The 15,487-nt window shown below is 42.8% G+C and overlaps 1 protein-coding gene across 11 annotated transcripts in view; it reads right to left on the bottom strand.

The window, feature by feature from the left end:
• Bend7 (BEN domain containing 7) overlaps positions 1 to 15,487 on the bottom strand; it is an 85,321-nt gene that overhangs the window by 50,002 nt on the left and 19,832 nt on the right. For all 11 annotated transcript variants that reach the window (XR_004115124.1, XM_031358759.1, XM_031358752.1 and 8 more), the window contains exons 3-5: positions 8,102 to 8,404; positions 5,394 to 5,516; positions 1,989 to 2,260 (exon numbers count right to left, since the gene is read on the bottom strand). Coding sequence is in view for 10 of the 11 variants with exons in the window: in XM_031358759.1 (XP_031214619.1) it covers positions 1,989 to 2,260; positions 5,394 to 5,516; positions 8,102 to 8,404 (698 nt within the window). In the remaining variant the exon portion in view is untranslated. The remainder of the gene's footprint in view (positions 1 to 1,988; positions 2,261 to 5,393; positions 5,517 to 8,101; positions 8,405 to 15,487) is intronic.

Genomic DNA, 15,487 nt, shown 5'->3' with positions numbered 1-15,487 from the left:
TTTCTAATGCAAAACTCCTATCTCCCTGTGTTTTCTCCAACTTGTTTTATAGGATAATTGCTGTAAACATTAGAAGAATTATTCCCTCTAGACTTCCATTAAACATTTTATAGCCTCATAGCTAAGAAATACTAAAAGATTAGAAAGGGACCTAAGTTGGATACTTGAGCACAGAGAGTCCATTGTTCTGGGATCAAGCCCACCCCTCGCCCCAGGAACTGCTTGGGCCAGCCTGTTAGGCACCTATGAGCACTGCCCACGGAAAGCACGGAAAGCACGTTCTGCAGCGCTTGTGTACTGGGACTCAGTGTTAAGTTCTCTACGTGAGTTTCTCAGCTCACTCATGTACTGAAGAGGTGAATTAAACGGTGCTGTCGGACAGTACTGTAAAGATGACATGCTCACAGCTTTCCTACCTTTGCTTTACAATCATGCCATCGTTTAAAGATCGTTTTTGGTAAGAAGTACCAGAACCAGCCATGAATAAAATGTAAACTGTTTGTATGTATTACATAAATAAATACTGATGATGGTACAACTAATAAAAGTTCTACTCTATTTTGCAAATATAGACAGGGTCTTTACCAGGCTTACAATTTATTGCTAAAATACACTTGAAACAACAATAAAAGGGGAAATTTCAGTTATTAATGGCACTAGACACACCTACACAGCAGATGATCTATAGTCTCAACTACTGTTTCTAATACACCAATGCCTAGCAGAAAAGAATTTTAAGAAATTTAAGAAAAATATGGCAGTTTATCAAAAACAGCCTAACTATATTTATAACAATTTATAGCTATTATAAAATAATTTATCTGTTTTCAAATATATGACTTACCTAGGGTTTGAACCAGGTCTTAGCTGCTGTGATGACACAATACAATCAAATAAGGGAGTGGGTCCCATACCAAGCCTCATTACCAAGGAACTTTGTAAATTGAATATTAGTTTACAAGAGTTTAATGGCTGTAGCACACATGGATGATAAAAACAAATGCCTTTTAACAGTGAGGGTTTGATGAAGGTGCAAAGAATTTTCTAGATTGAAAGCACAGTGATATGATTCTTTCCATTAGAAGCTCAATGTAGACATAAGAGCAAACTGTCTTCCTCTAACCCAAAAGTGGCTACTTAAGGAAATCAGCAATTTGTTTCTTATTTAAAGTTTAGGAGGCAGGGTGAAACTCCAATCCTATAGGAGTCTGTGGGAGTTCTCAGCAGGAGCCTCATCCTATGCAATCTAGTAACAATACATCACTTTTTCCTGTTTATTTTAAGAACTCTGACAACAATTTGGGGTTCACCATGTAAAGGTACTCTAGATAAAGATATTGTAAATAGAATATGCAGCTGCAAATTCAGCACATTATGACAGAAATTCATTTATGGGCCCATGAATATAAAACAGCATGTCAGATGGATATCTCAGATGCAATCTACCGTCCCAGACTGCAACAACGTTCTAGCCATGATATTAAAATAGCAAACCTTTGCAGAGCATTAACCTATCATTACACGGAGTAAATGGCATGGCACCACCACCTAATTAGCAGTGTGGCTTGCATCTATAAAACAGAATTAGCACCGCTGCTCCTTTCTTATTTTTAGTTTGTGTTTCCACAAAGGTATGACCTTATCTGTATGCTTCTGTTCGCTTATGCCTGTCTACAAAGGCTTTAATTATGTTCTCTTGGTTTTCTACATTGAGGAAATTGAAAACTGCCACTTGGAAATTAAAAATCATAGAGAAATTAGTGAGCAGATTATTTATAAGATGTTCCTCTTCTTTCAGAGATAAGAGGCAGACTGTCTGAACAAGGAAGGCACACAGTTTTCAGGGTCTTACTAGTCTCCCCTTCTTTCCCACAGGCATATCTCGCTACTTGTTTAGGGCAGAACTAGTTAGGTGGAAAGTGTCTTAATACTACAAGGTTCCTCAAACTTCTTTCAACCAGGTTGGCAGCCAGAAAATATCAACTTACATCTGAGGATGGTGATTCCAGAACAATGCCAAATCCCAAGACATGGTTCTCCTCTGGGGAAGTGTGCTCTGCAGCTTGGAGAACAGGTGGCCTGGTAGCCACAGCTGCTGGCTTCTTCTCGATTTCCAAGAGAGTGGCCTTTGGTTTCACAGTTGTCACAGGTTCCACAGTCTTCGTGAGCACTTTTTTCTTTTTATTTCTCTTGCGTGAGACGGCGGTTCGCTGGGAGCACATAAGGGAAATTGGGGGTTGTTGTCTGTTTTGAGTTCCAACTGTGGACAATAAACACAAATATGGTACAGGCACTTGTGTCTGAGGAAAACCTACCCTGGCCTGTCTCTGCAATTTACAAACTGACTCTGAGGTGAGGCTCCCTTGGGATGAAGGACGGGTAGATATATCTCACTCAGCACTTTAAAGTCCTAACAGCAGAGTGTCACCAGGAGAAACAGCTCTGGACATACTGGATCTCGGACCAGTACAGCATCCTGGCTTTGATGGAAGGAAAGAGTTAAGAGTTTTATGATCAAGTGGTTTGAACGAGAACTCTAGAACTTAAATCTAGTTAAATCTAGGTAGAGATGCTCATGCTCTCTGGTAAGCCCATCCTAGAAAAAGCCCTAATGTCACTGGAGTTCAGCTGATCAGTTACAGCCTACAAGGACCAGGATGATGATTATCTGGGCAAGGCTGGTTGAAAGAAAACAGTTTGGAAGGATTCTATCTAGAATGTGGCTGAGTGGGCAAGCACATGGAAAGTCCTCATTAGTCATCCTTCCTCCAAGGTCAAGTGTTCTCTGCACATCAACCATCTCTGTACACGGCATTCCCTGGAGTCAAGGCAGGCTGCCTGCTTCTCAAGACCTCATGTTTACATAATGAGAAGTGGGACAACAGTTCTGAACAAGTCCGGTGAATTAGCAAATCTACAAATAGTACAGTGGCCAGGTACTCATGCCGAACCTGTACTTAAGGAATCCGAGATGGCAAGTTTGTCTTTCATAGGCATGCTCTGAGAAGGAGCATTTTCCAACCACTCTGATGGAATGGCACAGTGGAGAGTATGGCTTCATTTGCACCAACTCCTCATCTATCAACGTGGCTTCCTAAATAAGAGCTCTAGAATGCCTGCCTTTTTTTCTAAACAGAAAGAAACCTATAAACACAGGCCACATGAAAATTAAGTCCTAAAATGCACATCAACATGGACTGCTTCCTCTTATTTCCTACAAGTCTGAAAACCAAGAATATTTATACTGATTCAGTTAGGTTTTTATCTTTGTACTAGAAGGCAGTGTCTTAGTTCTGGAAGCAAATACCTGGATAGTGGCCTTTTTGACTAGGCATGTGGTGGTTAGTTACACTGGTTCTAGCTCAGCTACACTTTAGAATCAGTGTGGCATTTTGAAAATTACCCCAATCCTTAATAATCTGTCCTGGACTCAGTGGGTCAGAACATCCAGGGGTAGGACCCGGGCATCAATATTGTTACAAGGTTTCTCCTGAGATTCCAGCATACAGCCATATATGCATTTTGATTCCAGGATAGCCTGTCTCATCCCCAGGACCAAATGGGCTCTGACAGCCATGATCAGGAGCAGCTGAGCTGCATCCTCCAGGCCAAAGCCCTCTCTAAGCTCACTCTTTCCCATGCATGCTTTTGATGTCCAGACAGAGGGCTTTTCAAGTCTTGAAAGAGCCCCGTTTTCCTGCACTCGGCTCTCACTGATTGGTCTAAGTCCTCCTATAAAATAAAGGTACAGCTTTCAAGACAGAATTTAAATCCTAAATCTCATAGGTGATAACCCTTAAGTAAATCTTCCCACATAACATGATTTTTTTTTAAGTTTAAGAAAATTAAAGGAGAGTCATTTATTCAGTTTATCCCTTTTTTATTCCTTATAGCCCCGAATCACTTGCCTCACTAATCTGCAAAGGTTCAGAAGAGAAAACACAGTGACAAGGTAGCATTTACTTAATAGATTCTACAAAGGCTCCAGTCAAGGATCTACACGGGTGCAATCCCTAGTTTGCCATTTCAGTAGTAAGGAGCTTAAATAAAAAATAAATCATTACCATTTCATATGCATATCTTCTTAAGGACTAAGAAATTCTCCCTCTGTGAGCAGTACGTATTGGAATAAGGTAACCTTTCTTTCTGGGGCCCGTGTGTAGGAGATCCAGCCTTCACCAGGTCAGCAAGAACACTGATTATCATGGCGGGACAAAGCGAGTCAGAGCTTACCGATTTATCCATCTCACTTTTGTGCTGAGATAAGACCAAGTTCAGTCCTTGGCTTGGATTTATTATTCTCAGAAATAAATTCTTTTGCTTTCTTTAAAAATGTGATTGTGGGTGATAGATATGTGTAAGCTTTTTATATCAGAAGCACATCACCGAATGTGAGGGTCTTATGGGGATGCTGGCCCCAAGCACACTTTCTGAGAGATGACTTTGAACACTACAGTGTGAAGGGTCAGCAGGCCCATCACCACAGGCCTGGGCTGCTGTCCTGCTGTGCTACACGGACAGTGCCAAGCAGTTCCTGCAGTCCAGAGGGTCTTGCTATTTTTGCATACGTAAAAAATAAAAATTCCAGGTTCCTTACTCATTGTGACGATTAGATAATGAGCTACTAGACAAAGACTTTGACTTCCAAACATCTGCCAAGTGCTGTGGGTCCCTTAAAAGAACAGAGGTGTGCAGTAAGTCTGCCTGCCTTACAGGCCTCATTTACTGCTGCTGGCTCCGTCACATTTAAAAAACAGCCCCGAGAATCAGACATTAATACTCACAGATGAGAACGGGAAGCCTACATACAAGTCATCTATCTAGAAAGTGAGAAACTGGGGTTCAGTCCCCAGCCACACACACCCTACTCAGTTGTCCCCCTTACCCAATGACAAAGAGAACAAAGAGTCAAGTGAAGAAAGCAGACGGACCAGATACGAGGTGTGTCTAACCATCTCTGTCCTAGTGCAAGGAGAAGGTCGCAGGCAGAGCCTGGGGCTCCCTGCTTCTCATTTGCTCTCGTCCTTGAGCATCTTCAGCAGGGAAGCCTGTATTTCCTGAAGGGCTCTTTCACATAAGATATTCCAAAATTTAATTAACTAGCATTTGTGAAGTACCAGGAGATCTGGAGATGAAGTATGCTGAGTTCATGTGATGTGCCCAACAGCGGTATTAGGGGCAATAACAAAATTTGTTTGATTTGCTAAAATAAATAAATAAATAAGACAAAAATCACAGGTTGTTGAAAGAATAGAGAAAATGGATACTTGAAACGGCACAGCAAGACAGACAGCAAAGTGGGAGGAGTGTGGGACAGAAGGACAATGCACACAGTGAAGATGTCAGCTACACATCACCAGCAGAGGATGTGTGCAGAGGGCTAATCTTTGTACCTGCTTGAAACTGCATTAATTTCCTCATGGTCTTGAGTTCTTGGAGAATGGCCTGCAAGGTTGACTGGCAGTTACAAGTACAGCAGTTGGATCCAACTATCGAATTCACCTCTGGAAGTTCTCCTAAGCATGAAAGAAAAGAATGATATACTCCCAAAACATGCAAAAATTAATTGCAAAGAAAAGGAAAAAAATATATCTTGATGGAATTTTGAAGTACTAACAATTATCATCAAACTGTGTCAGAAGAAAACGTACCCAGCAATTTTCACAACCTAAATGTGGGGAGCCTGACTTTATCTAATTATCCAGGCTTCTGTTTATAAGGTGCATGGTGTGCTGTGTCACAGGGTCTATGTGAAGGCAGGCACACGCACTGGCAAGGCAGGCCTGTCTACTTTGAGGCTCTGACAAGCCATGATAAAACACTCATGCTACTTTCTCAAACAGCAAAAGCAAAAACACTGAGTCCAGCTCTGTAATAGCCTTGTAGAACCACTGCTGGTCTGCAGGCTACAGGAGTTCATAGTAAAACCTAAGACACCTTAACAAAGCAATGAGGAGCTGTGGATATGTAGACACTTGTAGCACTCTCAGGCTGGGATGGGCAGAAGCAGGAGGCAGGGTGGAACTGGCCAGCATTCTCTTGCTCAGAAGTGTCTGCAGTTTTTCTTCTTCTTCCAAGTCCTTATGAGCCCCTCACTAGTCTCCGAAACACTGAGTTTAATGTATGTTCCTTAACAAAGCCGCTCTGCTGTTTCTCCCATACATGAACAAGTGTTTCCCCATCGTCCACGAACTAAAACAGAACTTTTGGCAAAAAGCTTCGGCAGCCGGACCTCTCTAGCCCCAGGCTGGCTACCATGCATCGAGGCGGTCTAAGGGGCAGCTGCTGCTTAAATTTCTGGCGGGCAGGTGAGGTCAAGTAAAAGGTTTTGTTCCAATTACTTACAAAAGCCACACCTGGATTTTATGTGGGCTCTGCAGATTCGCACTCAGGCCTCCATGCTACGTGACAGACACTGTAACTACTGAACTCTCTTTTCAGCCCCTTTCGTAGTATATTTGTACTGAAATGATACAAGCAATAATCAGAAAAGACTAGTTTTGTATCAGTTTCTAAGGTAAATCCATCACTCTTGTATATTGGTGAGTAGAGTATGTTACCCCAAAGCTACTGATGTGGGAGGATCACACTTATTCTATACCCAGATGCCTCCTTTTCTCTTATTGGAGTAGAGTTAAGAGGACTTTTCAGAACATCCCTAGGCACCAATCTAAGCACTCTCTTTATGATTTTTTAGTGGACAAACTAGCCCTTCTCAGCTCATTATAAATCATTTTCCAATTTTAAAGAGAACGGACTTTTTATTTTTATGGAGGAGCCTTTAAAGAGCAACGTCCCTCTAAACTGGAAGCCTGCCAGCACGTGACCTTGATGCTTGCCTATGCAATACTGGGAGGAAGAGAAGACACCATGCATTGCTAGGGTCCCTGACTGTCTCCTCAATGTCTCAGGATGCCTTCTTAATCCCCTGAACTGGTTACTGTGAATTGTGTGTAAGAAAAAAAAAATCAAAACATTTTCACCAAAGGATCTCATGAAGAGAAAATACAAGGAGAGAATTCTTAACTTTTCAAGGAATCTGAAATGCCTTATTTTCCCTTATTCTTTATGAGAACTACAGTTCTACACATCCATGTATAATTTATAAACCAAACAGCATCCACTGTCACTGGATGGAAAATTAATATTATCAAGGAAGGCATAAATTCTTTCCCCTAAGCTCTGAGAAAAAATTGGAACCCCTCTTCCCAACTTAATAGTCAGTGATTTTAAGGAAATTTTACTTTGAACCAGTGGTTCTCAACCTTCCTATTACTCTGACAACTTTGATACAGTTCCTCGTGTTGTGGTGACACCCCCAACAATAAAATTATTTTCATTGCTAGTTTATAACTATAATTTTGCTAGTTATGAATCATATCACAAATATCTGTATTTTATGATGGTCTTAGGAGACCCTTGTGTAAGGGTCGGCTGACTCCCAAAGGATCACGCCCCACAGGTTAAGAATTGCTGCTTTAAAGGCGAACTTCTCTGCTTGAGTTTCAGCAATTTGGCACTGGAACAGGAGGAAAGAAAGAGCTGTACAAAAGGTGAAGTTGTGAATGAAGCATCAGACTCTCTGATGAGGAAGTGAAGCGAGCAATAAGCAAGAGTGTGCATTAGTAACAAAACCCTCAGCTAGGAACCTTCTATCAGTGTTAAAGGGAGCTGCTTCTGCATTAATGTCCAGTCTCTGGTGACAGCATCATCTGCGGGCTGGTGGATGAGAATTCTGATTCCATTAAAGCTCTACCAGAAACTTGCTTTGTTTTTGTTTGTTAGACACAGCCCCCCCCCACCGCCCTTCCTCACTCTCCATTCTAGAGTTTTTATACACTTTAAGACTTTCTCTTTCCATCCTTCCCCTTTGCTATTTTAAAATAACACAGTACAAGAACTAGTGCTGAGTAGCGGAGCAGTGACCTATCATGTGTGAGACCCTGCGTTCTATACTCAGTTCCACACAATAAAGTGACAAAGAACCCAACAAGGGTGGTGAGCAATGGAGGGTGTCATGGATTGATCTCAAAGGACGAGCTCAATATTTAGGAATAGAACAAACCCACCAGGATATTCTAAATATTTTGGACAATCATACCATTAGAACTTGCAGAGATGTGGGGCTGACTCTGGAAGGTTCTAGAACGTGGACCAGACTGCCCTGAGAACTGCCCACTTTGGGTTGGTAATTCATTCCACGTCCCACGTGAAGGAGGGTGGAGGCCCTGTGGGGCCTCCGTGGAGGAGTTCAACCGCTGAGGCCAGACTAAATCCACATCCTGCGGCTCTTCTTTTAATTTTTCCCCTTCTCTGCCGACACGTTGATAAATCCTTCCAGTGCTGTCATTCAGCAATCTTCTCATCCCCGTAATTTGTTTTTTAATTTCCATGCTTTCGTCTCCTAATGGAAACAGGGTCAAAGTTAGCACTGTAGCTCAACAAAAGAAAACAAAACACAAATAGTCCTCTGCCATAACCTCCAGAGCAGACAGCCCTTTGGAAATGGGAAAAAAAAAAATACTGACTCTACACTCTGAAATCATTCACAAAGCTTAAAGGAAGGAAAACTGGCTATGCCCTAAAGATCATAGCCCTGACACATCTCATCTAAATAATTTCCTGGCAAGGTTCTCTCTGAGAAAAAGCTTTCGTTAGTGTAAGATAATGTGATGGCTCAGCCCACGAAGTGGCACTATTAGGAAGTGTGGCCCCATTGGAGTAGGTGTGGCCTTGTTGGAGGAAGTGTGTCACTGAGGGGATGGACTTTAAGACCCTCATCCTAGCTGCCTGGAAGCCAGTCTTCTCCTAGCAGCCTTCAGATGAAGATGTTGAACTCTCAGCTCCTCCTGCATCATACCTGCCTAGATGCTGCCATGCTCCCGCCTTGATGATAATGGACTGAACCTCTGAACCTGTAAGCTAGCCCCAATTAAATGTTGTCCTTACAAGAGTTGCTTTGGTCATAGTGTCTGTTCATAGCAGTAAATCCTAACTAAGACAGATCAGAAACCAACTTTCAGTTTTCTCTTTGGAAGTAATTGATGAGTGAGGATTCATAAGAAAAAAAGCAGTGACAAGAAGACCAAAGATGGGACCAGCAGGGAAGAGTTATCGTGTAGCTGCAGGAGATGGCAGGAAGGTAACTAGTGCCTACTCTGCCCCCTTGGCTGTCAGCCTCATGGAGCAGATGCAAAAACAAAGAAGCTTCGAAGTGGAGCTCTTTAAGGCAGTATCCTCCAGGACTGCACAGTACGTTTGTTTTCTAGTGTCCTAATGAGGCTATTTCATGGATCCCTGCTCACTTTAGACACTGGCTGTATCCACTGAAGGGAAGTGTAGCCTCTCCACTGTCTTCCTCTGGAAACCAAACCCCCCATGGAGGACCCCTGCAATCCGAATCCACTGCACGATCTCTGCTGTGCCAACTCTGTACTTGGGGAAAGGTCACCACTGTTTCTAAACTTCATGTCACTTACATTGACTTCTTTTTCTTTTTGTCTAGTATAAAATGAAGTTTTGAGGGGGGCATGAGAAGGGGGTTTGGGGAAGGGAGTAGAGGCAGAGAAAGAAAGGGGACAGAGAAAAATAGAAAGAGAAGGGAAAGAAAGAAGGGAAGAGGCTGTCTGGGAACATGTGGAGAGAGAGATGATGGGGAGGGGAAGAGGAGGAGGGAGGGAGGGAGAGAGAGAGAGAAAGTTGATTCTTATCAATGATGAAAAAAATGGCTGTCCTAAAATTCACCATCATTAGCTACTTTCAATTATAGTTCAGTAGCATATATTCACCTCACTGTGCATCCAGTCTCCAGAGCTGCTTTTTGTTTGTTGGTTCATTTGTTTTTAAAACTGTCAACTTCCTTATTAAGATTCTTTTTCCCTCAGGGCATGTCTTTTTTTTTTTTTAACTAAGGCTATTCAGCTGGTTGTGGTGGTGCAGGCCTTTAATCCCAGCACTCAGAGGGAGGCAGGTCTCTGTGAGCTGGAGGCCATCCTGGTTTACATAGCCAGACAGACAGGCCAGACAGAGTTCCATGAGACCCTTCCCGCCATCTCCCCCACACCTCCTCCTCCCCCCTCCCACCCCATTCTCAAACAAAACGAAAAGCTAAGGTATCTCTACACTCTACTTACATTTACTAAATACTTCTAAAGATAACTATACAATTGCACAGATCCGGTAAGCCATTATAAACACCCTGTCTCCTCATCTCTTTTGTGATGCTGGAGGCTAAGCCCAGGGCCTGCTCCATACTGGATGCGTGCTGCGTCACCACGCTACCTTCCCAGCTTCACGCTCCCTTAAATGCTATAGTGACAATGTCATCTTAGAGGGAAGCGTGCTCTGCTCTGACTGAAGCACTGAAAATCTTATTTCCTAGTGTGTACACATAGCCATGAAGTCGTCCTAAGAAATGCTTAAAATGTAAAATGTGAGGAGAAAAAAAGACAGAAGAGACTCTTAGAAAACATGTGGCATCACAAATAAATATATAAAGATACTGTAATACACTTAGCATCATATGAGCCAGGATTCCCATGCAGAACCTGGTAGTTGCACAAAGACCTATGTACTCTAGTATCTAGTTTGGCATTTGAAATAGAAAAAAAATTTGTACCAATTATGGTATTGCTCATCTCATTAATGTGTTAACACATAATATTCAGTTTATTACTGTTTTTTCTTACATTTTATAAGCTATTTTGAAATAAGAAACTTCAAAATTTGAGGGGTGGAGTCTGGGGACGAATTCATGCTAAGCATGCACCCCACAGCTGAGCACATTTTAAAAACTGGTGATAAACATATTAATTCTGCCTTTCATGTTGAACAGAACGCAGGGAAAAACACATTCCTAAGTTTATATTATGTATTAACACATTAATGAGAAGAGCAATACCGTAATTGGTACAAATTTTTTTTTTCTATTTCAAATGCCAGCCAAGGTATAATTCAGAAAGAATAAATCACATTCCATCTTTTATGAGAATGAATGTCCAAGAATGATTTAAATATTGCAGAGTCAACAAAATTTATACCGTTCTCTCTAGTCTCTAGAGCAGGGTGTGTCTGGAAGAATTCCGGGGAATTCTGGAAGCAGGCTCCCTGCAGGGGTAGTAGAAATCTCAGCATCAGGCACTGGCTTTCCCCACCAGTCAACAGGAGGTTAGCAAGAGGAAGCATCTTTCCTTTGTGTTCCCACTCTTGACCCCTTTGCCAGACTGGCCAGGTAACCAACGCTGTGCACAGGCGGGTCTTCATGGCACAGATAGGTGTTTCCTTTCCAGTCACCTGTAGCTCCCTGGAAAGAGCTGCCCACAGCCAGGCTAACAGGTTCTTGACCCAGTGCCAGGGCACCTCCTGCACTGACCTTACATATAACAGGAAGAGAGATGCTTCTTGACCAAAGTTCACCTGGGTTTGGAAGATAGGATTCTATGATAAAGTGCTACCATTAGGAAAAAAGAGAAGGAAGAAAAGGAAAGAAAAGGAAAGGCATGAGGATTCTGGAACATTGTAAGAGCAACAATGCTTTGTTGTGGTTTAGTTTCAAAGTTGTAGAGCTTGGGCCTGTGAAGATTAAGACTAAAAAATACAAGTGGAGGTTGTTTGTTTGTTTGTTTGTTCCATTTTCTGGTGGTGTTGATGCCCAGAATGCTGAGCAGCCAGGAGTGAAGAAAGAAAGAAGGTGGTGTGTGCACAGGGAGAACCTGAGTAAGTGGTACCTACTAAGGTGAAGCATCTAAGGGAAAGGCAGAGGCGAGCAGAGGGGAACCCAGAAGGAGGAGGCCAGGAAGAGAGCGGTGGGGCTGCGAAGGGGGCTGGCTCAAGGTGGGCCAATGGCAGGCCATTTTAAAGAACAGAAAATAGAAAACTGCATATACTTGATAAACTTTCTTCTTCAGAACCAATAGAGGGAACAGAGGAAAGAAGGCTGGAAGAGAACTTGCTGAGAGGTTTTTCTTAGAAGCAACAGGTTGGGCTCCTTAATGAATTACCTAGTCTTCAGGAATGGGTGCTTGGATGCTCACGGACTCTGAGGCCACTGCCTTTGTGGGTGCTCCCAGGGTAAGGGAACCCTGGGACTCCTGGAGGGCAGCAGACAAAGGGAAAGCGCTTTGCTTGCACATTCAGGACAGATGGGGCAGAAGGTCAGAAGACCTGGTGACTGCTGAGGGATTACAAAAAAGCTGAGTCAGTCTACAGAGCACGGGCAGACAGACTGACACATATGCCCAGATGCAGGAAGGAGTTGGTGAAACAGTTAGATTATCCCAAGACCTGGATTCATTCTCAACTGCACTGACTTGCCACTGGCTATATTAGACAAATTATTTTATTTTCTTGAATTATAAAGGTCTGCCTTGGAACTGCGCTATAGTAACCTAAGATAACCTAAGGGAAATACAGAAGCAGTCCAGAAAGAGTTCAAGCTATTCATAGTTTTCAAGGTGCTGGCTAATTAAACACCTCCGAGGGCACCGACACGTGTCTTCCGATAATCTATTCAGATAGATTAGGGACCTAATCCATCACAGTACATTCCAAGTGCTTTGGTTCTTTCAGTTGAGATTACAGTACTTGTTGACTTCTCATCTTTCTGGGTCTAATGCATCGATGTCTTTTCTGTGCACAGCTATCTGGGAAACAATGTCTCGGGAGTGAGGTACTATTTGGAGAAATAAGATTCTATACAGAAACCTGTGAATTCCTGATGTCTTTCCAAACACGCATGTATCTTCACTCACACTCGACTCTAAGAGGCTAATCTACTTAGGAATAACAAACAAAAGAAATCATACTCTAGTTGAGCTATGACATGTGGCTGCCTTATTAGCGAAACAACCATAATTTAATTCCTTTTAAGACTGGAGTAACTGGAACTCCAGAGACAGCTCAGTCAGTAAAGTGCTTGCTGTGTAAGCATGAGGACCTGGATTCAGATCCCCACAGCCAGGTAACAGCTGAGCATTGCAGTGTGCCCCTGTAACTCTAGTGTTGAAGCTGGGAGGAGAGGGAGACAGGTGGGTCCCTTGAGCCACTTTCTATCTGAGTGACCACCTATAATAACTGACCCACTTACTATAATAGTGAGCCAATAAGGTGGAGAGTAGCTGAAGTAGACAAGGTCCAGAACTCTATTTACCCTTCATTCAATGCTGACACTATTACATCACTTCCCTTCTCATGAAGAAGTCACAAATGACAGCACAGCAGCCTCACACAGAATCACTCTTAATCTGACCGGGGCATTCAGTCTGGGGGCCACAAGGAAAAAGATAATATGCCATCTTCATGTGTCTTACTCTCTTGTGAAGTCACCATGCATGTGCACTACAGATCATCAAGTGCTAGTGTATAGTAAATGTCCCCTAGGCCTTGCTTAAGAAACTGAAAGAGGAGGCTGGAGAGATGGCTCAGCAGTTAAGGGCACCAACTTCTCTTCCAGAGGTTCTGAGTTCGATTCTCAGCAACCACGTGCTGGCTCACAGCCATATGGACCCTCTTCTGGCACGCAGGTGTACATGAAGATAGAGTACTCATACATTTAAAAAAAAAAAACTTTAAAAAAAGAAACAGCCACTGAACAGGAAAGAGGCAAAAAAAGTAGCCACCGACTACTGATGGGTGAGTCAGAAGCAGATAAGGGCATCCAGGCTGGAAATATGTTGTTGCATGTTCAAGGGCTCTGATAAACTGCAAACCAGTGGCCTCACATGCCAGGCTGAGCAAGACGTTTACTCTGGAAACAATGAGTTACTGTACTAGGTAACTTAAATTCACTATCTTTAAATAGGAAGATAAGAGATGAACAGAGCTGGTTTATAAAACAGAAAAAGGCCTAGTAAAAACAGATGCCAACACAAAGGCGGTAAACAATATATTAACAGGACAAAGTGAAAAGGTAATCAAATAAAACTTTCAACAGACATTTATCAGGGCGTCAGAGATGCAACGATCACCAGGCACAAGCTGAAAAAACATTCCCCACCAAATTTTGTAACATCTTTAGCAAATCTTTTTGTATTGGTTTGTTGCTCTGAAAAATGTTCCCAATTCTCCCAAGCCCCATAACCACTTCTCTTCGGTATCCTAGAACCCTAGTCACCAAATTGCCTGACTATTTGCAGAGACATTTTGAGTTTCCTCGATGAAGCTAGAACAGGGTCTCCCTTGAAGATGCTGCTCTTCCTGTAGCTCCTGGTCAAAGTTATTCTTTCTCTCCTTTCATCGGGTGGGGAGCATGAACCTGGATTTCTGTTGGCTCCTAACACTTCCAAGCCTCAGAAAGATGTCCATAGAGACATGCCACTAGCTACTATTCTTGAGCAGCAGCTTGGTGTGGCAGGAGTTTCAAATTCCAAAAGATATGGTAGTGAGGCCATCTCCTCACCAGTGGCCTCACATGCCAGGCTGAGCAAGATGTTTACTCTGGAAACAATGAGTTACTGTACTAGGTAACTTAAATTCACTATCTTTCAATAGGAAGATAAGAGATGAACAGATAAGTCCTTTAGAAAAACAGTTGGGGAAGATGACGGAGAAAGTCATGCGTGGAGGGAAAGCCAGGTGAGCATTGCTAAAGATTACATATGGATGAGTTTCTGACACAATTAGGAGTGGGAAGGAAGAGGGAAGAAGAAGACATTAAAGAACTTTAGTCCAAAGGGCTTGATGACTAACTCCTGGGAGGGATGGAAAAGAAAATATCAACGACAGATAACACCGAGGAGGTTTCTAGTGTATGGACCTGAATGGACAGTAACAGCAGCCAGAGAACTACAAAAAGAAGGTTACACAGATAAAAGAATACACTGGCTTCCTTATTTGCGATACTGGGCTTGAAGCTGCAGCCTTAGCATCCACACTATCACTGAGCTATGACATAGCCCCAAGAACCTTGTTCTGAGAAAGCCAGAAAATAAGTAGGCCCTTGGAAATATAGCCATGGAAAGCTGACCATAGATCAAAACTGCAGTACTAGTTCCTCGGCTGGTTGTCCTCTCTGGATAGAGACATCTGAGGACCACTAACAATTCCAAAGACTGTTGAACACCTTACACGGACACAGGAGATCTTTTCTCACTGTATCATAGCACAGAGACAGTTAAAAACATGCATTTAAACATTAATGGCAGTATGACTACATTAGTTTCTAACCTAGAGGGTTAGAGTGAGATCTACTCCTGAATTCCCAATCCTGAGGCCATTAACAATTCCACTCCTCACTCTCCCTGCCCCAGTGTGCAACCTACCACCCACATGCTTTAGCAGGGCCGAATCACAAGAAGCTGGTTACAATCTTACTGTGCTCCCTGTTGGTTGGGCTTGTTACACTGTCAAGTTCAGTTTTGTTGTAAAGAGGCCGTGGAAAAACTTGAGATAATGAAAAACCCAAGCCGGGTGGTGGTGGCACACGCCTTTAACCCCAGCACTTGGGAGACAGAGGCAGGTGGATTTCTGAGTTGGAGGCCAGCCTGGTCTA

Source organism: Mastomys coucha, unplaced genomic scaffold, assembly GCF_008632895.1.
Source record: "Mastomys coucha isolate ucsf_1 unplaced genomic scaffold, UCSF_Mcou_1 pScaffold7, whole genome shotgun sequence".
Lineage (NCBI taxonomy): Eukaryota > Metazoa > Chordata > Mammalia > Rodentia > Muridae > Mastomys > Mastomys coucha.
The sequence above is the reverse complement of the archived record's forward strand: the minus strand, read 5'-3'. Positions and strand labels throughout refer to the sequence as shown.